The 23,116-nt window shown below is 46.6% G+C and overlaps 1 protein-coding gene across 4 annotated transcripts in view; it reads left to right on the forward strand.

Moving 5' to 3' along the window:
- The first annotated feature begins 2,643 nt into the window (after positions 1-2,643).
- The window catches only part of tanc2a (tetratricopeptide repeat, ankyrin repeat and coiled-coil containing 2a), a 72,576-nt gene continuing 52,103 nt past the window's right edge, over positions 2,644-23,116 (forward strand). Inside the window, exons 1-2 of one of the 4 annotated variants that reach the window (XM_020051037.2) lie at positions 2,644-2,751; positions 19,424-19,609. In XM_020051037.2, the coding sequence (XP_019906596.2) occupies positions 2,688-2,751; positions 19,424-19,609 (250 nt within the window). In that variant the 5' untranslated portion in view covers positions 2,644-2,687. Of the gene's footprint in view, positions 2,752-10,044; positions 10,228-19,423; positions 19,610-23,116 lie in introns of those variants that run through there. The other 3 variants (XM_020051038.2, XM_020051040.2, XM_020051041.2) reach the window with 3 other exon arrangements.

Consider the following 23,116-nt stretch of genomic DNA (forward strand, 5'->3'; position numbering starts at 1 on the left):
AATGATACAAAAAGCCATGTCGAGAACCGGGCTTACCTAAAAGGGAAGAGAGATGTGACACGTTTCTGAAGGTATCGTTAGCAGTACTTTTACAGATTACAGTAACCCTGGGCATGTTGAGGTAAAAAAGCAAGACTAGGAAAGGTTTTGCAGCACGGTTCCTCAAGGTACATTGGTTGAAAACCACCTCACTAGATCAGTCTGAGATAATTTGACCAACAGAAACAGACCTAATGTGTGAATACTGCAAGGCTTATTTGATTTGAATATAGCCCTAAGTTTAAAGAAAATAATGATCCACAATCATAAAGCTGTAATGTGACACAAGAAAGCAGAGGGGGGTTTTAACAGTATGGTACCAGTGATTCCCAAGACACTAAACGCGTGGGTTGAATCTATACTTTGTGAAGGAAAGGCTGTTCGAACCTCAGATGGCATTAAAGGCCTCTCTTATTTGCCAGTGTTTCCCCTATTTCAACAACTCGATTTCTTCCCCTTAATTATCATGCAACGTGGCAGTGGTGGCCACAGGAGAAAGGACAGTCTTTTTCTCTCAGATTTTGTCTCTCTTGGTCTTTTTAACTAAAAATTAAGTTTAGAATCCTGCGTGCGCTGATACTAATTCGTACTTCCCAGTGACACAAATTGGCAACATTTCCAGGCCTGTTAAACACACCTATGCAATTGCACACATGTATACACACACCAGTAATTATCTGTGCTTTGGGTGTGAACGCTGTTGGACATACAGTAGTTAATAAAATAATCCCGAGAGGTTTAGTGGAGCCTTTGTTATTAAATTTTTCAAGTGATCATTGTTTGTAATTAATCCATTTTTAATTAATGAGTGTTTAAAAATGTTCTTTATTTCCCTGAGACTCCCTTCCCCCTTGAACAAATGTTCAGTTGGTTTTGGGATTAATTTTTCAATATATTTACATATACAGCCTTTATTGGATAACATGGTGGTCTTGAGCACACTCCCTTAACCCAGGTGATCAGTCGTTGGTCTAATCGGCTCACATTTCTAACATTTTAAGTCGGCCAAAAGTCCCATTGCACTTTTCACAATGTCAGTGTGAAATATCTGAAAACAAAATGTTCAGTCAGTGCATGATGCCAGACACATGTCACCCAGCATGTTACGTAGTCCGCGTCACCCAGCATGTTACGTAGTCCGCGTCACCCAGCATGTTACGTAGTCCGCGTCACCCAGCATGTTACGTAGTCCGCGTCACCCAGCATGTTACGTAGTCCGCGTCACCCAGCATGTTACGTAGTCCGCGTCACCCAGCATGTTACGTAGTCCGCGTCACCCAGCATGTTACGTAGTCCGCGTCACCCAGCATGTTACGTAGTCCGCGTCACCCAGCATGTTACATTTTATTAGCCAGCTATCCACCTAAATGCTGAGCGTCTACATTTCAGTCACGCAGCCCCTAACCTAAACAGTACATTTAACTGAAGATCGGGTGTCTTAAAACAAAAGTCATCCATCTACCTAATACTACTGGAGCTACTTTTACTTTGTGGGGAAATAATGTTTTACTAAATAGCTTACTTACGGTATTAATAAACATAGTGCTTTTTTCAGGTTAAGTGGCCTACACCCAGGTAGCAGGCGCATACTCTGCGCAAACATAGCTCGAGATTATTAGATTAACAGTTCTCCTCGTCCAGAGATGGACATGCTCAAAGCAAGGAAATGACAGTTGCATCCATGTCTAAGAAAGGGTCGATAAATCATGTCCCGGGGAGTCTTCTAATGAGGCATAGTCTTGCTATTAGTTAGTTAGGTAATGAGACTTGAGTGAAATAGTAGTAACGTTAACCATGCACACATTTGGAGAGCACAGCAAGAACAGACAAAGTAGACTATTGGCTCTGCAGACTTCAAAATATTCACAATAAAGGTATACAGTGCTGTCTAAAAAGTTATTATAAGCTATATTTAAAGGAAAAATCGTACCTGGTGGGTTTGAATACTGTTTGGTGCCTTAACATTTAGAAGCAGGTTGGGAAGTGGCTGTGTGCGTGCGTGTGTGGTAGAGAGAGGATGTGTGTGAGAGCTTGTATGAGGCAGGGGAGTGTGAAGTAATCTTAAAGATAAACCGTTTTATGTTTTTTCCCTCCATTTACTGCTACAATGCTGTACAGTCAAGCCTTTGGATTTGAGGGAATCGTAATCTGTTTGCAGTAGCCAAATCTTTTGTACAGTAAACATAATAACGTTATTTCGATGTGTTGTAATGAGGGAATATGTTTTTGTGGAGTTTGCATGTCTTTATAACACAGAAATTAACAATATTCTCCCTCCAAGCTGGTGTGATTTTCACCTCTTCCTCAGAGAGAATACAAATACATTGTTAGTATGTAACAGAGGATGTACCTGAGAAAATGTCATTAACTACCTGAATTGTGCTAACCCGTTTACAAGGATACAATAAAGTGTGTATAATATACCTTGTGAATTGTTCTGCTGTTGATCTTACTGGAATCATTCCGTCTGCAATATCTTTACCTCAAAAGTGACAGGTGCTTTCTGGCCATCTGCAATGTAGATACAAAGTGAATACTGACCGCAGATGATCGCCAATGGCACTAGATGTAGCCTAAATGACCTTTATAGCACTTTAATTTTTCTTCTTCTGCAGATTTATCTATAGCCAGTGCAGACCAGTGCGGCCATGTTCAGGAACAGCTTGAAGATGCTGCTTGGCGGCAAGTCCAACCGCAAAAATCGCAACAGTGGTAAGTCTGACCGGGGTTTGTGTGGTGTTTTTGTGTTTTATGTGTCTTTGTGTGTAATGGTGTGTAAAACTTCCCACTCAAGTTCATCAATTATAAAATCTTTGCCTCAGCCAACACAGGTTTTGATTTGCTATTTAAATCCCTGAGACCCACCACTGTGATTTCTCCTGGCCGCCGTGAACCGGTTTAATACTTTCAGCGCTCATACTTGCCTCCGGTCACGAGTTAGCGTCTGCTTACCATATTTATTTTAACTGTGACTTGGGATACATAGAGCATTGCCGCGGAGGCGGTAACGAAGTGCCTGTTATTCGGCAGTGATGCTGTTCTCTCCAGGGATGTGGAGTGTGACATGTTCACTAGAGAGGTGTGAAGCCCACTTAAGCATACCTTTTGGAATGGAGCCAGTTACGTTCACATCTCCAGTGTTTAAATTTAGTCTGCTATACAGTAGGCAAAATCTCACACGCCCTCTTCTCCCACTCAAGTTACTCATCTCCCGGAAACCAAGGTTTAAGGTCATTTGTAAAGGGTTTCAGTCCCAATGAAACAGGAGACCGGTTGTGTCTCCTATAATTTGTTCTTATTTACTTGAAGAAACTTCATATGAGAATGTTACATGACTCTCTATTACTGCCCTTGTCTGGACAAGGACATTCTTCAAGGCCTTTTTTTTATGACAGTTGTTCCTCTTACGCTCAATGTTTCATCAATGTTTTGAGTTAGTGAAGCTGTGCCATCATTAGACTTGAACAGCTAATAAGCTTTTCCTCAAAACTTGAGATTTACAAGTGTGCGTTTCTTCTACTGCACAGCAGTAGGATTTGTAGGCTCCTGAAGAACTGACTTCTGGGAGAAAACCTGAGGCAACCAAACACACAGCAACAGTGTTTTAAACCATGTCACTGTGCTACACAAGCCCACACTGTGTCCACTCTTTAAATAAATAAAATAAAACCAGATATCAGAATATATATATATTTTTTATTCAGAGTAAGTTTGCACATGCCCAGAATTTGACTGTTTAGGTGCTGCCAACAGGGGCGGTGCCAGCACTTTTTGACTGGGCGTGTCTAGTCCCTTGCTTATTGTGAGCGGTTGCTTCGTGATATTGTACTGCTACTTATCTACGAAGGACGTTATAGAATTGCAAATAAAAAAAGGAGAAACAAAAATGATGGTTATAATTTTCTGGGGTTTCTTTGCCAATTCTTGGTAGCAACTGCAAGCTAGTCAGAGAAACGCTCTCCTCCAAGCGTGTTGATTCCGACCTTCTTCCTTGTTGAACATTCGATTTGACAAGAACCAAGATAAATTTGTAGAACACCATCTGGGTTCCTTAGTGGCACCATTCTACCTCGGAGTCACAAAACTATGTTCTGTAGCCCAGTGAGTGAAGTTGGAAAGAGTCTCAGCTACTGCTTGAACCCCCCCCCCCCCCCCACAAGTTCTGGCGAAACAATTCTGGTTTGCATCCACTCTGTAACCCGTGTCCTGGTTATTCTGTCAGTTTCAAAGATATAGGCTTTGTTCTTTGTGTACCTTTCCCTGTATGCAAATGAAGATCTCGTCCGCATATGTCCGCCATAAATTAAAGCAAACCACAGTTGTTGTTTTTTTGCCCCAAAAGATGTCTCACAGTAGAAAGCACATGCATGGTGTCTCTTCAGGATTGATGGGGTACTAGCCTCCAAATCCCTCAAGCTTCATGATAAGAATCAAATCTGCAGTGAGGGCCAGCCAACTGCAGTGTGATACTTAGAGGGAGACGAACCCAAACTCCTGACCCGGCACAGACTACGGTAAACATTTCCGACATGTCAGAGCACGTGGAGATTGTAAGGCGGGTCCGCCGAGGTCCCTGGAACAAGACCGGTCGTTTCTACTCTGCTGTAGAGCTCAGCGTTGTCAACCCGTTTTCCCGCTGAGTAACGGCATCACATCATCTCTTCAGGAGCGGTCAGTTTACCCGCTTTATACACACTCCGGTGGATGCCAAATACGGTCCAAAACGCAGCACATGCCTACAGCGCTTGGACCTGTGGTGTGCTGTGGCTTAGCAGCTTACGTTGATGCCGCCTCGAAAGCGGATGATGGAATAGCTGGAGGACATGTGTATCTGCTGCAGGAATCCTAGTTGGCCAGCTAACACCACTGTAGCTCAGCGGCCCTGTTGACTGTCATTGCCAGCTAAGCCAGTTGGGTCGGGCCCAGCACCGGCTGCTAATTGCAGGCTTTTCTGTCAGCGGTGTCAATGAAATCCAATCAAATTTAGCGGCTCGTGCAACCAAGACCAATCCGGCACGGAGCCACGAGTCAGGAAGCTGTGCACATTGTCACAATGAAAGATTTTCTCTGCAGCTGTGGGCCTTAGTAGGCAGGCTGTTGTTTCCCCATCATGCCGCGCGTGTTTATTCATTACTCGTTGGGTGTTGAGGTGACATTCTGTGGAATTTAGTTCACCTCTTTAGATAGCACTTGTGGGACTGATCAGGCATAGGCAGGCAGTGTAGGTATGATGTACAGACAGGACATGAAGCGCTACTTCAGTTTTTTCAGACTGTCTCTGCATTGAGGTCTGTAGGACGGTGGACTTCCTTTGTAGTAAGGCTGTGGTAAGACATTTTAATTGGTCTACCAGATTTCTGGTCCTTCACTGTCCGTCTCTCTCTCTGTCTCGGTCCGTCTCTCTCTCTGTCTCGGTCCGTCTCTCTCTCTCTGTCTCGGTCCGTCTCTCTCTCTCTGTCTCGGTCCGTCTCTCTGTCTCGGTCCGTCTCTCTGTCTCGGTCCGTCTCTCTCTCTCTGTCTCGGTCCGTCTCTCTGTCTCGGTCCGTCTCTCTCTCTCTGTCTCGGTCCGTCTCTCTCTCTCTGTCTCGGTCCGTCTCTCTCTCTCTGTCTCGGTCCGTCTCTCTCTCTCTGTCTCGGTCCGTCTCTCTCTCTCTGTCTCGGTCCGTCTCTCTCTCTCTGTCTCGGTCTGTCTCTCTCTCTCTGTCTCGGTCTGTCTCTCTCTCGGTATGTCTCTCTCTGTGTGTCTCTCTCTCTGTCTTGGTCTGTCTCTCTCTGTGTGTCTCTCTGTCTTGTTCGGGCTCCCGATGTGTCTCTTTCCGGCTCTCTCTCCTTTGTTGTTGTCTCTCTAGTTCTGTCTCCCTGCCCTTGCCATGCTGACTGGTTCTGGCCCCCTGCCCTGGTTCAGTGTGGACATCCAGCCAGACTGAATCCGTTAATCCATCCAGCTCCTCTACTGTACCTCCCCTGCCCTGCCTTGATAGAGAGAGAGGTGGGGGAGGGGGAGGGGGGGCCATGGCTTCAGTCCATCTCCGGGGGAGGCCTCCGCTCCACTTTTGTGTGTAAAACCTTTAGATTCCTTTGAATGAAGGGTGACAGTGCTGAGAGTTGTGGGGATTATAGATGCTGGATGCTTCACACACGCCAGGTATTGCTTCAACACAGGTATTGTTGGGTAACTTGGCAGGACATCATAGCACACAGCTCGCTCAGATCCCTGAAGGAACAAGCTGTAGGAGAGGACATACTGTAGATGACTGACTGCGCTGAGCTACGTATAAAAACCAAGCTAAACGATGGCGTACTTGAATGAGCTTCAGGGGCAGTCAGTGGACCGACTACAGGAAATGGCTGGATTTAGCGGAGCCCAATCCCCTCAGCTCCTAATGCCCTTTCTGGGCAGTCTCCACCCTGGTACCATCTTGTACCGAAGAGCCTGCTCCAGGAGTTCAGCCGTAACTGATACTAGACCCAGTCCTGGACTGCAGCGGCGTGTGATTGATGCTGTCATTGAAGACGTCACCTGTCCTTCCTTTCCCCAGCCCGGGGCTCTTAGCAGTCCCACCTGGCGACTGTGAAGCTGCAGACTGTCTGCCTCAGTCTGGCAGAGATTACTGATTCATCAGTGTCAGCACTCCCAGTCTCATCGTACCTACATTAGTGGATATATTAAGCCCTAGCAGCAATGTGCAGAATGGTAATGCGGTGTCACAGAAATCCCTTGTAGATTTGTGCTGCGTTCCCAACAAAACTGCTGAAGTCAGCTGTGAATAGATGATTCATATCTGTCTGGATGATTCCCGCATAGGTGATTCATACTTGTGTAGTAGATGATTCAGAGGTGGGGATTAGACAAGCTGGTCCTGTAATAGGGTTATTCCACTTCTCTGTTGGTTTAAGTAGAAGCTAGCCTTAAAGGGCCAGTGCAGTCAAAAACTTGATTTCCCTTTAATCTTTCAGCGTTCTCTCTTATGAAGTTGATGTAACACTCTAGTTGGAAGACAGTGTATTACAGCAGGTCAAGCATGGCCATCCAATGTCATCATCATGGGTTACATGACAGAACTATCCACTTCTACAACATTAACTTGTGTGAACTTGTCCTTCAGCCCTGCAGGGAGGTGTCGCCACAGATAAATGGTTGGATCTCTTTATTTAGGCTTGTACTATAATTTGTATTATGCAGTCCACATTGACTGTAAGCTCGTCCCAACGCTAACTCATGCTGTTGGCAGGGCTGGGCAGGTTCTTACCTAAATGTGACAGAATAAGTGAACGGGGGCATTAGGTCGCAGGTCACTACTTTTCAGGAGTCGTTTTTAAGAAGAAAAACATGTTCTGGGACATTTTGTCTTTTTTGCAGAAATGCCGCCTTGGAGATGTGAACTTTCATGAGACTTAATAACAAACTAGTATGTGAAGTGTAAATATGAATAAAATAAAAAACTCAACCTTGTTTAACCAGCAGAAAATAGCAAACATGACTTTTGCTAGACATGATAGGCTGAGATAATGAATGGGCTGGACATGCTGACGTACTGAGGTCTGATTGGTCTGCCAAGTCACTGACTTCTGTCATAACACTGTGCTTGTTTAATAGTATTGTAACCCTGGGTTTTTCAAAAAGTGAACAATGTGCCCTGAATTTTCTGCCCTGAATTTTGCTGGGGTTATCAACTAATCTCAAGTGGTGAGATACTACTTTCTGGAGTACAATGATGCCATGACTCAGAAGATGAATCGGACGACAGTGAGGAAACCCATTCCCAGACTTTGATACTGTTCAAAACGTTCAGGCCAAATTGAGGCATTTCATTGCAGTGCCAACAGTGGATAGAAAACACTGGCTCATCTTTAAAACCACTGTCCACAGAACTGTTACAAGAAAAGAACAACCATGGCAGTTATGATAGCGACAATGAAAGACACATATATTCTTAGGAGTATTGAAATCCTTGAGTGTGAACGGTAGCGAAAAGACGCGTTGTAAACAACGTCAACCGACTAAACGCAAACAACAAAGGACTTTGTATGTAATCGTAGGATATTCAGTCATTCCTGCATGTATACGGGGAAGTCAAAAGTTAGCTAACTAGCTACAGATAATTCCTTTTCAAAATGTTGTCAAAGTCGTTTGTATTGCTTGTTCTCTCGCTATGGCTACTGACGTTTCTGCTTAACGTTAACTATCTAGGTATCAACATTAACTTACCAGCTAGGTAAAATTTTCTGTTTTCTAGCTTGTTTTTTGGTTAGCTAGCTTTTCTTCACAAAAGTGAGAAAGTCACATAGTTTGATAATAAGCTACCAGAATGGCTGGTCGTTCATCCAGGAGTGTGTGATTATGCTTAGCTGTTATGTTTGCATAGTCTTCACAAAAGTGACCGGTCATTCATCCAGGTGTGAGTGATTATGCCTAATCAATAATCCTATAACGGCTCAGTGGCTGTCCACCTGCAGTCAAACTATCTGCACTTTCATTGCTGCTACTATTTTATGAATCCTGCTGCTAAGCTACTTTACCTTTCACTTTACTATTTATACCTGATGTATCAAGTGTATGTGAAAAAACTTTTATTTTATTATTTTATTTGGTTTGATATAGTATGTGTTTATTAGAGACCAACCAGACCAGTTTAGCACAAGGTCTGTGTGTCCTTATTTGAATACTTAAATAGCTGGTTGGGGTTAAGGCCAAAGAGGGTGTGGATTATGCTGAATGGGCATAAACAAAGACCAGCTCTCTGGCAACTGTGAATCTTTCAAGCCTCTTTTCTCAGACTGAATGGCACTTTTCCACTGCGTGGTACTGTACTGGCTCAACAGTACTCGCCTCGACCTCGAGAGCTGAGTCGAGCCGGTACCATGCAGTGGAAAAGCGCCAAAAGTATAGGAGATTATCAACTTTTAAAGCAGCATATCTGTCCTGTAACTTTATCAAACCGTTTTGTTTTGTATACCATTACAAAGCTCTGAATCTGTAGCTTTATAAAAAAAAGAAACTCATTTTGCGATAGGGTCCCGGTCAGGAATTCTGTCACAAATGTAGTTTGTTACCATTAACACGCCTTTTGGATTAACCAGTTTCAATACGTTATCTGATTTCTTTCCAAATCAGACAAAAGAGCCATGGTTTAGACAAAATACACTATTGTGTTCCAGGATCAATGTACAGTCATGGACAGAAGTACTGGCACACCGTCTTCAGATAACACTCAATGGAGTATTGACCACAGTATTTTTCTTTCTCCACAATTCCATATTTCCCTGGAAATAATAACAAACCTTTTGTTTTTCATTTAGAACCTTATTTCTTTTTAAATCATAAAACAAACGCACCTTGCTTCGACAAAATGATCGACACCCTAGACACTCTAACTTGTTGGTGGCTGGGTCCATTTACGTGGTTGGAGTGGGTTTATGTGAGGAAGAAAACATGAATAGATTGTATGTCTGGACCCCTTGGCTTTACATCTATGACTTCAGTATGTTTTGTGAGGGTGTGGACATTGCAGTCAGCGTGCCTAAGCACTTCCGTGTGGAGGTGGGGAGGGAGGGAGGTGGGGAGGGAGGGAGGGAGTGGAGGGAGTGGAGGTGGGGAGGGAGGGAGGGAGGGAGTGGAGGTGGGGAGGGAGGGAGGTGGGGAGGGAGGGAGGGAGTGGAGGTGGGGAGGGAGGGAGGGAGGGAGTGGAGGTGGGGAGGGAGGGAGGTGGGGAGGGAGGGAGGGAGTGGAGGGAGGGAGGGAGTGGAGGTGGGGAGGGAGGGAGGGAGGGAGTGGAGGTGGGGAGGGAGGGAGGTGGGGAGGGAGGGAGGGAGTGGAGGTGGGGAGGGAGGGAGGGAGGGAGTGGAGGTGGGGAGGGAGGGAGGAAAAGCGAACGAGAGCTGACTTGCAGCTCTGGAGTCGGAGAGGAGGAGGAGGAGGAGGAGGAAGAGGAGGAGGGTCTGCCTGTGTTCTTATGTGTTCCGGGACTTCCTGCACATGCGCCAGAACCTGGCACTTGCTTCCACCACTGCGGAGAGCTCAGTCTGCCCACAGCTATTTGTTTCTCTGCCTCTCTCTCTTTTTCCTCTTTCCTTTCTAATCCCTTGTGTGTCTCTGATCAGCGTACCCTCCATGCTACGTCCTTCAGGTACTTCACCATGGTACTGGATTTTAGTAGCTGGGGATGCAGACTCTTTCTTCTAACTACGGTGAGGCTTCTTTGCCCGGCTCGGGTACTTACGGGGGGGGGGGGGGGGGGTGTTGGTCTTGGGCCGGGGTGACTCTGAGGGTCATAGTGAAGGGGACAGTAATTGGGGTCGGGTTCAGAGAATGGAGACGTGGGTGTTTATTGTTTTGGGACTGTTGGCATGACCGGGGTTATGCTACAACCTCCTGTTGTTCCTTCCTCTGCTGTGAACAGATCTCTGGCTACAAGCTAACTAGTCACTTTCCCCACTGTTTACTTGACTGGAGGTCAGTCGGGGGGGGGGGGTGGTTCTGGCATGGTTCTATGCTCTGGTTTCTGATCTCACTCTCTGTGTTAGTCCATTCAGCCAGCCCAGTACTACCTCCCTGCTTTGTGTCTCTGGCCAGGCAGGTTTTGGGACAGGGTTCTCTGATGAGGGGTAGCACATGGAACTGGGGTGTGTCTGTGTGCCATGTATGATTTCTTTCTCGGTCTGTTTCCGGAGAGTCACCGGCATGGACCCAAAATGACGTCAAGTGGACATGTCCTCCCCTCACTAGTAGCACAGGACTCATGCAGATAAATCAGGCAGAGTGAACACGCACAGACACACACAGACCGACAGACACACACAGACACACACAGAGCGTCACACACAGACACACATACAGTGTATACACACGTTGCACACTTTTCCTCTTTGTCACTCACACACACAACCATGCACGCTATGTCATGTTCTCATTGAAATCCACGTTCCCTCAACATCACTTCATATACTCTCTCTCATCCTTCCCCTGTCTGCCTCTCCTGCCCACTCTCTGAGAGAGAGGAGGGGGAAGGGAGTGGAGGGCGGGAGAGGGAATGGGGGAAGGAGGAAGAGAGAGAGAGTGAGGGAGGTGTGGAGAAAAGGGGACAGGGAGGGAGAGAAAGGTAGCGAGGGTGACAGAGGGAGAGGGGGGGAGAGAGGAGGAGGAGGGGGGGTGAGTGAGCCAAAGGGGGAGGCAGAGATGGAGAAAATGCTCCTCTTACTGGTACTTTAACTCCGCTCTGATGCCTTGCAGCAGGGAAGGACGAATGAGTTCTGAATAGAGGGGAAATGGCTTGAATGCTCACCCACCGCTAATGGTGCTGTTCTGCCCAATCCCAAGCCATGTGAGCAGCCTATGTGGGTGGCTGGTGAAGGTGGGCATGGTTGAGTGTTTGCTGGGGGCGGCCAGTTAGATGAGTGGTCACCACACAATGCCGTGGCTCAGCAGAAACAACACACTTCCAATGTGTTGTTGTTTGCTTCCATCAGTGCTGGTCCCTCCTACGCTGTTTCTGCATGTTTTGGTGAACAGATGCCGGATCCCAACTGCATATCACTGTTGTTGCAGAATTTCCCAGCTCTGAATAGTTTTTTTTTTTTTTTTATCCATCTCGTCTTGTGTCTAACAACGTTAGCACACTGTTGCTTTAATGTTCTCTCTCTGGGTTTAATGGTTTTTCCCTGAAGTCCTCCCTAATTCCATAACATCATGTTTCACAAGGTCACTCGGCTCTCCTCCACCTCCTCTCCTTCACCTCCCACACGGGGCTCTGTGGATTGTGCTGATGCTGCTGGATTTATGGGGCAGGAAACATGCACTGTGGAGCCCTTTTCCCTGCACTCATCTGCTACTTAGCATCCCGGAGTAATGCAGTCTCCTGAAGCTGTATGGAAGTCACATTCCACCAGTGTCATCTTACACTGCTTCTACACTGCTCTGGGCTGCTCCGTGGCTTCACGGAAACGACATGTTGTGTCCATTAAGAAAAGCACACCGCTGCAGTCCTATGACACACACCGTGCCATGACATTCTTAGTGACTCTGCCAGCTAAGCTTAGCTTGTAGCAGACGCCACCGAGTTAAACGTGCACATGTTTGGAGATGGAGGGCGATGAAGAGAGCTCTTTGTGGCACTTCATAAGTGACAGATGGACGAAGAGGGGAACACAACAGATAGGAAACAGGAGTATACTCTCCTCTCTATTTGCCAGCTAACACAGTGCTCTGTATCCACACACACACACTCTCTCTCTCGCTCTCTCTCTCTCAGCCTTTCCCTTGACCAGCCAGAGAGTTGAATTATGCATCAATGCAAGACTGCGCCCCAGGATCAAACACCAGTCTTCCTAACTTTACAGCTGTGTGTGTGTTAATGCTGGCTAAGTTGCACCCAGCTTTAACCTATGAAACAATGGGGAACACTCACTGTCTCGCTCTCCCAACAAGCTAGCCATAATACCCACAGCAAGGGGAAAATTGCAAAGGATCACAGCTGCCTGTTCAGGTATGGTACCCCCGGCTTAAAATAAGCCTGGCAGGTAGGGTTATGATGTGATATATCTAATTCTGTGATTAAACATGGTGTAGAAACTACAGGATATTTAGGTGAGGTCTATAGCGTTTCTGTCAGCCTGTAAGAGACCTTGCCACAACCTCCAGATGTTCCAGAGATGTCCTAATGCAACTCAGGGCTCGCACCATTAAGCAGCCGGTTCTTCTCTGAGTCTGCTCCCCACTCAGAGGGACCTGGAGGACCACACCTGGTCAATTTCAGCTCAGGGTGAAACACATGCTTTCCTCTTCATGTTTGGTCCTCTTCAGATCGGTAGAGGCTTAGTCCTTATGTGCATAACTGGATGCAGTTTAGTGCAAATCCTCAGTAATAGAATACACAGACTCACGCTCTGACACACGCACAGACTCTCTGACTTAAGACGCCCAGACGCTTTGGCTTAAGTACATTGAATACAAGTTTCAAGTCATTTTAATGACTGCATTCAGTATTTACAGTCTTGGAGTCTTGGGAGTTTTTGCTGGGATTGGACTTTGCTTAAATAAATTATTTCCCTTTTTGGGTCCACCCATATCAGAAGGAGTTTCTGTAGTATAGTAGTGACACTGTTAGTCTTGTAAATACATCATACATCAAACTTCAGCAGGCCCAGATCCCCTTTATTGCCTAATTAAAAGACCATAAGTTAACCCGCCTGTCAGTGTAAAGTGCCTGCTGTGTCGATGCCAAGGCTGATCTCCTATTGATCCAGGTGGTGTCTCGCCACACAGAGTGAAGCCAAGCCGAGCTGATGTCAACAGTCACCTGGTATGTTGAATTATTTGTAGTACGTTAAATACAATTGTTATCCCCCTAAATGATCATGTCGATGAACTGTCCAGTTGCCAGCTTAAAATGGTTCCCAAACTACGCGACATGCCACAGCCCAGTCTTAAGCTGCAAACAGCTGTAATTGGGTATCGCTGACATAGAGTAAGGCCCCCTGGCATGACTGAAAGGGCCCTTGGCATGACTGTAAGGCCCCTTGGCATGACTGTAAGGCCCCCTGGCATGACTGTTGGCTATAGGCAGCCACCTTCAGGGAAAGCAACATGACGGAACATGTGTTCCCATAACACAAGCAGCTGTCACAACCACCCCCATTGTTCTGTGAGTTACGAGGGAAAGCTGCATCATGGACCTGGGTGTATGCCAGAGGACCGTATGGTGTTCCACTTTCTGCCAACCTCTTTGTGGTCCTGCTGTTGGCTATAGTGTTGGCATGCTACCGTCAACATGCCATGGTCTTATGGTGTCATGTTAGCATACTACATTCAACATGCCATGGTCTTATAGTGTCATGTTAGCTTGTCACTGTCAACATGCCAAGGTCTTATAGTGTCATGTTAGCATGATAGAGTCAACAAGCCATTGTCTTAGGGTCACAGTCAACATGCCATGGTCTTAGGGTCATGTTAGCATGATACATTCAACATGCCTTGGTCTTAGAGTATCATCTTAGCATGCTAGTCAACAAGCCATGGTCTTATAGTGTCATGTTAGCATAAGCGCTTGTGTGCAGGGCTTGCAGAGCTAGGTGTCTTTCCCCACAAACTCAGTTTCTCGTGGAAATCGTCTTTTGCCTATTGGCTTAGTTTTACTGACGGCTTTAGACGAGATCACCGCTCAGTTCAGTATGTCATTTGTCAGGATAACTGAACTTTGAACTGTGACCCATCTGAGACTTCTAATATGAGCTGATCCTGCACCAGTCATTGTGGGGAACGTCTGCCCTCAGGACCCCACGACGGTTCTGCTGCCGCACCACACCAGAGTCCCTTGGATCTCTCTGAGGGGGACTGACAACACCTCATTCACAGCCTGAGTGTTTTTACGCAGTCATAATGCAAATCCAATTTTGCCTGGTGGTGGGTTTTCGAGAAAAAAAAGTATGAATTCCTTTTGCACTGTCCGTGGCCCTTCAACTCTTTTCTTCTGCTTTTCATCTCCTCCTCTTCTGGCTGTCAGCGTCGGTGATAAGGTCACTCTCATCTTGCTCTTCCAGACTTGGAGTTGCCTGCCTGGGACTCAGGACCTGTTTGGATGCGGAGTGCATTTCCTGACAGATATCATGTCACTGCACTTATCCACGTGTGTTTAAGGCTTTTCTTTAACTCTGTGAAGGAAGCTCCAGAAGGTGTTTTCAACGGGGTGTAATGTTTTACATCCACCAGAGAATTGGAGAAAGGAAGATGAATTGCTCACATGGGCATATGGCTGTAAAAATGTCTTCTCTACATCTCTCTCCCTCTCTTTCACTCTCACACACACACACACACACTCCACATGGCCCTCCCTCTCGTGAAGCTGGTCATCTGTCCACTTGGACCATCTGTTGTTTGAAGGCGGAGTTGAACGGTAGACACACTCAACACAGCAGGCCGGCTTCCTGTCTGATGCTAACTGATTAATGTGTCTATGCCCCTGTTTACTATCCTGGTCAGTAGGGAACATTCTTGGAAGAATTGTAAGACTGGCCAAAACCAGTACGACTGGTCAAAACCAGTACGACTGGTCAAAACCAGTGCCACTGCGCAATACCAATACCACTAGTTCTAGTCAAATTCAACCTTGTGGGGACATTAGCCATTTCGCGTGAGGGGGAAAAAAAGCTGTTTCTTAGAGCAGAGTAAAAGTTCGAAATAGGGTTAGATTTCAGTTTAAGGACTAGGGTTAGGGTCAGGGCTTTCTCTTTATTTTCCTCCCTCAGGGTCTGATTAACTGTAATCTTTTTCATTAGTAATAGCATGACTAAGTGCCCTGACCAGCCCTCCCCAGTTCACTGTGCATTACAGGCCCATGGCTCACTTAGCTGACCGTTTACTGTTACCGTGATGTGTTTGGTGTTTGTCCCTTGGTTATGTGGGCCAGAGAGACCTCTTTATATAGGCTATTTGAGCGTGGCCTGTTGAATCAGTTCATCCTAATATTATGTAGTGCTTTTAACATTAACCGTTAGCATATTGGTAGTAATTAGATTGATTCATCACCATATCCGGATGTTTGAAACTTCAACTCAGTGGCCGTGGTGAGTCAGTCGTTGCTGTTACATATCAGTAAGATACACTTGGTTCCCTTAAAGCCAAATTCTCCCGGCTGGCAGAGTATCTTTTGTGACATTGAAGGGGGGGGACAGCAGCATTATCTATCTTACCACTCTCCTCTGCCTTAGGGACAAGGACTGGTGTGTAATGTCTCGGGGGGGGGGGGGGTTGATGTGCATTATCCGATGGTAATTGTAATTTTTTTTGTAATTCTTTGGTCTGTTGGTATTATGCTGATGCCGGTGGCAGGGAGAGTAATTGCTTGCCTGAGGTCAAACACACTATCTCAGACCCCCGCCCTGCGCTGCACTGACAGAGCTGTCTGACTTGGTACCTCAACAGAATTGCATACTCACCATGCGATTAGCCTGGTCTATTCACAACATTCATCCAACGTGCGTGTGCGCGTGCGCGCCTGCTGTTGGTCTTTGAAAGGCAGAGGATGTGCATTGTTGTTAGCACAAGTTTATTACCGAGTTCCAGAAGGAGGGAGAACAACACTCTGCCCAGATTGCCGGCCTCCCAGAATGCCGGCCTCCCAGAATGCAGGCCTCCCAGAATGCAGGCCTCCACCTCCCTGCTGGACTGTGAGAGTTACTCTGCTGAGCAGACTCACGTGGGGGTTCAATACTGTTCAAAACACTGGATGCTGGAGACAACATGGGGGGGGGGGGGGGACGACGACAACGACAACACATTTACTGAAGGTTTTTAGTTCCTTCCAGGTTGCTTAATTCTGTTTTGGAAGGACTGCGCTGTATTCATAAGATCGAGTCAATAAAGCCATTACAACTTCTCTGCTTAAATGCTGTTCTGAAAAGAATATGTTTTGGCGTGCCTTCCTTCAGTCTATGGTAAGTTTCATTTATCAAGCATGGCCGACAGTCTGCGACTTATTGAAACGGAAAATGGACATGTCACTGATACTAGTGGTTACTCCTCTGATTTCAATAATCGAGGATTAGGTTCGTGTTCTGTACGCAAAAGGAATCTCAGCAGCATAAGCCGGTCAAAACGAGGCAGAGGATGAGAAAATTCATTAGGTGAAAATCTTTTGGTACATCTCGGGGTTGACCTCTTTTCCTTCGGTTTAGAATTAGCCTTTTCCCCTCACAAAAGCGCTAATTCTTTCTCCCTCATCCACACCTTAATATTATAGCAGAAGATTGTGACAGGAACCACATACCTCTTTAGAAAACCCATCATTCAGCGTTACCGGTCCTGTTATATCATCTAACGTGAGTGTGTAGTCCGGTCACAATAACAGATATTGACCTGGGAAATGCCCACGCAACAAATTAGAGTGGGTTAACGTGTTTTGAGACGTTACTGACAGAAAAGTTTTTCGCACCCCTTTGTAACGGATGTCCAATAGGTATTAGCCAGGCCTAGCATGTGACGTTCTAGGCCTGGTTTAAGAGGCTTGGTCATACCTAGTCACGCAGCAAAATGGGTGCACTTGAAATAATTCATAAGAAAAGAATAGGATAAAGCCATGTTACATTTAGTCCTGACCTTTAGTCTAGATCAACTGGATACGTTTTTCCTGGCTATCGTTAGCTTAAGCTATGTTTGGAAATCCAACACAGTCACATTAAATGTTCCACCTGTCGTTTTCTGTCCCTCTGACAAGTGGTCTGATCACATTACGGCCTGCCTGGTGGCCATGCTGTCTCAGGTGTCCTAATTAGCCCGCAGTCAGGCAGGTGCGTGTCTGGGAGGGAAACAAAATGGAGCCATCCGTTAATGCTAAGATGACAGTTGCAAGGGTTAGCTAGCTTCCACAGTGAAACCACTGTCGGGTCTAAAACTGGAGGTGTCGACGCGGTGGAGATTATACTGACTGTGCTGCTAATGAAATGTGTCAGCGAGCGTGTTTTACTTGTGGGGGACGCGTGTGTCGGTTTTTTACTCTACTCGTGGGCATGCGTGTTTTAATCGTGTGGACCTGTGTGTGTGTGTGTTTGTTAAACTCGTGGGAACCTGTGTGTCTCTGCCTGTTTCATGGTCATTTGACCCCTGTGTGTTTGTGTGTGTGTGTGTGTGTGTGTGTGTGTGTGTGTGTGTGTGTGTTTGTGTCATGGTCATTTGACCCCTGTGTGTTTGTGTGTGTGTGTGTTTGTGTCATGGTCATTTGACCCCTGTGTGTGTGTTTGTTTCATGGTCATTTGACCCCTGTGTGTGTGTGTGTGTGTGTGTGTGTGTGTGTGTGTGTTTGTGTCATGGTCATTTAACCCCTGTGTGTGTGTTTGTTTCATGGTCATTTGACCCCTGTGTGTGTGTGTTTCGTGGTCGTCTGACCCCTGTGTGTATGTCTATGTGTGTGTGTGTGTGTGTGTGTGTGTCTGGTCGTGGTCGTCTGACCCCTGTGTGTATGTCTGTGTGTGTGTCTGTGTCGTGGTCGTCTGACCCCTGTGTGTGTGTGTGTCTGTGTCGTGGTCGTCTGACCCCTGTGTGTGTGTGAGTCTGGTCGTGGTCGTCTGACCCCTGTGTGTGTGTGTGTGTGTGTGTGTCTGGTCGTGGTCGTCTGACCCCTGTGTGTGTGTGTGTGTGTGTGTGTGTGTGTGTGTGTGTGTGTGTGTGTGTGTGTCTGGTCGTGGTCGTCTGACCCCTGTGTGTGTGTGTGTGTGTGTGTGTGTCTGGTCGTGGTCGTCTGACCCCTGTGTGTGTGTGTGTGTGTGTGTGTGTGTGTGTGTCTGGTCGTGGTCGTCTGACCCCTGTGTGTGTGTGTGTGTGTGTGTGTGTGTGTGTGTGTCTGGTCGTGGTCGTCTGACCCCTGTGTGTGTGTGTGTGTGTGTGTGTGTGTGTGTCTGGTCGTGGTCGTCTGACCCCTGTGTGTGTGTGTGTGTGTGTGTGTGTGTGTGTGTGTGTGTGTCTGGTCGTGGTCGTCTGACCCCTGTGTGTGTGTGTGTGTGTGTGTGTGTGTGTGTGTCTGGTCGTGGTCGTCTGACCCCTGAGTGTGTGTGTGTGTCTGGTCGTGGTCGTCTGACCCCTGTGTGTGTGTGTGTGTGTGTGTGTGTGTGTCTGGTCGTGGTCGTCTGACCCCTGTGTGTGTGTGTGTGTCTGGTCGTGGTCGTCTGACCCCTGTGTGTGTGTGTGTGTCTGGTCGTGGTCGTCTGACCCCTGTGTGTGTGTGTGTGTCTGGTCGTGGTCGTCTGACCCCTGAGTGTGTGTGTGTGTCTGGTCGTGGTCGTCTGACCCCTGTGTGTGTGTGTGTGTCTGGTCGTGGTCGTCTGACCCCTGTGTGTGTGTGTGTGTCTGGTCGTGGTCGTCTGACCCCTGTGTGTGTGTGTGTGTCTGGTCGTGGTCGTCTGACCCCTGTGTGTGTGTGTGTGTCTGGTCGTGGTCGTCTGACCCCTGTGTGTGTGTGTGTGTCTGGTCGTGGTCGTCTGACCCCTGTGTGTGTGTGTGTGTGTGTCTGGTCGTGGTCGTCTGACCCCTGTGTGTGTGTGTGTGTCTGGTCGTGGTCGTCTGACCCCTGTGTGTGTGTGTGTGTGTGGTCGTGGTCGTCTGACCCCTGTGTGTGTGTGTGTGTCTGGTCGTGGTCGTCTGACCCCTGTGTGTGTGTGTGTGTCTGGTCGTGGTCGTCTGACCCCTGTGTGTGTGTGTGTGTCTGGTCGTGGTCGTCTGACCCCTGTGTGTGTGTGTGTGTCTGGTCGTGGTCGTCTGACCCCTGTGTGTGTGTGTGTGTGTCTGGTCGTGGTCGTCTGACCCCTGTGTGTGTGTGTGTGTGTCTGGTCGTGGTCGTCTGACCCCTGTGTGTGTGTGTGTGTCTGGTCGTGGTCGTCTGACCCCTGTGTGTGTCCCCAGCAGGCGGCAGCTCCACGGAGGGCGACGGGCTGTTTGAAGGTGACTACGGAGTGCCTCCTCTCCCGGTGACCGAGGGCATGCAGCACATCCGCATCATGGAGGGCGTGTCGCGCTCGCTCCCCTCCTCCCCCCTGCTTTCCCATCAGGCCCTCAACATGAGACTGCAACCTGCCAAGAGGCCCCCGGGTATGTCCTCATCCACCCTCAACCAGTCCTACTTCAGCTTTGTGTCTGGATGCACATCGTGTCGTTCGGCTTGCACCGGGCGTAGTATTGTTGCTTTGCTAATTCAGTAGGTGCCCTCTCAACTCTCACAGTAGATTTACAGTTTCCTTTGCTTGCGTCACGACCAGACGGGGGACATTGACATTATCTGAGCATGCCCCCCCCCCAGTGTCCTGGATGACGCCTGTCCCCAGAGGGCTGTCTGGGCCGCCTGCTGGGGCCTCATTAACCAACTAAGGCGAGGGCCCACTGGTTGTACAAGCACCGTCACTGCCCCCCCCCCCACGCTCTATCATTCCCCTGGGGTGAACTCACAACCCCCCCACTGAGATGATTAATGCCTTGGGATTGGATAGGGGAGCGGCAGTCTGGAAATGACAGGGATGGGAGTTTGGAAGTGATGCATGTGTGTGCGGGAAAAAGATGGAGATCGGAACGGCAAGTTTTTTTGGCTGGTGGTGTGAATTTGCTGTGTTTAAATATTTGCCTTTGGAACATTGCAGTATGAGTGGAAGGTAGAAAGGAGTGTTCAAATGTTTTTGCCGGAACGCGTAAGCGGGTCCGGCCAAGGAGAGCGAATGTCTCTCACTGACTGACTGACTACCCCTTGTTAACACTTTGCTGGCTACAACCTTCAGTAGCTATGTCACAGTAAGCCTAAACTGAAGCTGTTTATGGTTAAATTGTGATTATTTTTTTGGTTGGATTTTCGAAGTACGAATCCATGCAATCTTTTTGGGGTAATATAGGCTAAGTCAAAACCCCTTGGGCAGTAGAAGAGTAGGGATTTCCACGATTGTCTCGTCTTTTCACTTGACGAAAAGAAAAAAAAAAAAGTTATCGTCCCCTATATTGATATTTATTGTATCAACGTCATTCACAAATGAAAGAAAAACAAAAGTTTTTATGCCATGAAATGAAGTAGCTTTGGCGGTATATAGTTAATCTTCAATGCATGACAAATTATCTAATGTCAAGATGCTATACTGATACTGGGTGAACGTGTGGCACTGTGGAGTATTGGTAAAGGACTCTGCCTCTCCCGTGGGAGACCAGGGTTCGAGTCCAGTGAGGGCAACAGCAGTTATCACTTTTGATTGTGTGCTGGCTGAACTACGCTTGCCTAGTTCCTTTTCTGGTTTTGATATGCAGGTATATCAGGTGAGACGAGTTCTTGTTTGTCTGGACTAATTTGAATCGGTATTCAACCACCTGCAATAGTTTTTAGAGGCTTTGAAAAGTTCCCCAAGTCAAATCCTCCATCCTGCTCACAAATGCCAACTTCAAAGCAATGAGGGTGGAGTTGGCCTGTCTTCCTGGTTAGTCGCTATCACCTTACATCACTTCCCCAGCCTCGTTTAGAGCTGGTTGCATTATGGGAAACAGAACGTTACTCCGATCTCAGCGAGAGGCTGATAAGAGGCTGGTAAGCTGACTGTGACATCTCGACACTGCCTGCCTGGCCCAGATAACATAGCAAGGCGTCTTGCTGAAATCTGCCCTATAGACCGCAACAGGCTTTTGAAGCTGAAGGGTTTTTATTGGATAGTTCTATTCAAATTTCAAACAACACCCTGTTTTAACTGGGATATGTTTTCGAACAATGCACTGTTAAGAAATGGAGAAAGAGAATGGTAATAAACACATACCAATAAATACAAATTACATGTCTGAAAACTTCTGCTGAATAACTACGTTGTCACGTGTGTATTTATATATGATCTTTGTCTAATTAGGTAAAGTAAGATGGGCGTGGGGGCAGCGTAGCCTAGTGAACCAGAACCGTGGGCCAGTAAACGAAAAGTTGCTGGTTCTAATCCCGAAGTGAACAACTGTGTTGTTCTGTACCTGTGTTGTTCTGTATCGTGACAGTGTTTATAGCATTAAAACGGACCACCTGGTTGTTGACAGTGTCTGTTACTGCTACCAGGGTGCCCCAGTCTGGGTGTGATCTCATATTCTCCTCCTTGTTTCTTGCACATAGAGGTCACAAACCTGTGTGAGCATGTCACCGCAGACAGTCAGGTGAGGTTGTCTTGGTGTTCTTTGGAGGATACAGAATTGAATATGCAGGTTGTGCTCTTGAACATGCCCCCCCCCCCCCCTTCTTATTCGTCTCTCGTGCTTCATCTGAATCCACCAGGGTTTGGCAGTCGTTCAACACCTCCACCAGGCAGCAGCGTTGTCTCGGAGCCCTTATCAACACTCTCTTTGTTGAAATCCTACTCTGTTGTTTCTGAGGTCTTATCAACTCTTATGGTTGCGCGGGGCTGCTAAGGTTACTATTTAAATGTAATCCATAAGTTACTACTTACCTGTCTAATATTATACACTTTTTGGATTGCTTTGGTGAAGTCAAATTATTAGCCTCTTCTCTTTACTTATTGTCATGGAAGGCTTCATTGCTAAAATGGAATGGTATACTTTTGAGCACTACCTAAACAAGACTATTTTGAAGTGATAGAAATATTGGTTTAGGCTAAGCTGCCTTTTCTATCGGACTGCGGTTCATGGTCTTGTTGACACACTGTCATCACCTTCCGTGGTGGAAGTCTTGTATTGAGAGTGAAGTTGGGAAATGATTTGTTCCTTAGCCTCTAAATGAGAACATTTGATCTAAAATGAAAGAACCGTTCATGGTCTTCTTTCCACTCATGGTTTTCTGAAATTAAACTTGCAAGGATATTCAGATGGCTCCTGCGTAACAACAACAACAAGTATATTTAATTTGGAATTCCAATGGCTGTCCGTAAGGTCACAGAAATAATGATTGATAGAAGTTTGTTACACTTCCATTTAACCATTATTGGTTTATAAGGTACATTTAGACATTTCACAACCGCAGTCAGTGAGCTTTGAGTGAGCAGCAGTGTCATCCATCAAGCCATTCATCACTAAGAGACAAGTGACATCAATTCTTTCTGAACTTGAAGCCCCATGAGTTAAGGTGCACCTCGGCACACAGAAATATCAGTGATCTGAATACAATATTTCAGCTGGTAACACAACGTATTAGAAATACTTAATTTAGTTTTGTAATCTCTTACCAACTCTTGTTTCTGAACCCTTCTCAACATTAAACGTTAAACGTTAAACTCCGCCTGTTCTTTTATTTGCAATTTCCTTCACAAACTGTCCCTATTGACAATTACTTTTTTCCAGTCATGTTTTGTAAAACCCAAGTTGTTTGTGTGCTGATGAACGGTTGCATATTCTTGTTCAATAGTAATTGTTTGACAGTTGGATTTCCTTTTTGATTTATAATCTTTTATTGTACAATATTGTCTCTTAGTTTTGTCCTGTACATCTTTTTAGGTAAGGATGCTTCACCCATGAAACGGTTGCATCATATCCATTCATTGTTAGGCGTTTCAGTTGGCCTTGTTTGGAAAGTCAATCTATCTGCTTATAGCTTTGTGTCCATCTTTTTTTTACCAAATTAGCCACAGCAATTTAGTCATGATCTAA

The sequence above is a fragment of the Esox lucius genome, chromosome 11 (genome assembly GCF_011004845.1).
Source record: "Esox lucius isolate fEsoLuc1 chromosome 11, fEsoLuc1.pri, whole genome shotgun sequence".
Taxonomy (NCBI): Eukaryota; Metazoa; Chordata; class Actinopteri; order Esociformes; family Esocidae; genus Esox; species Esox lucius.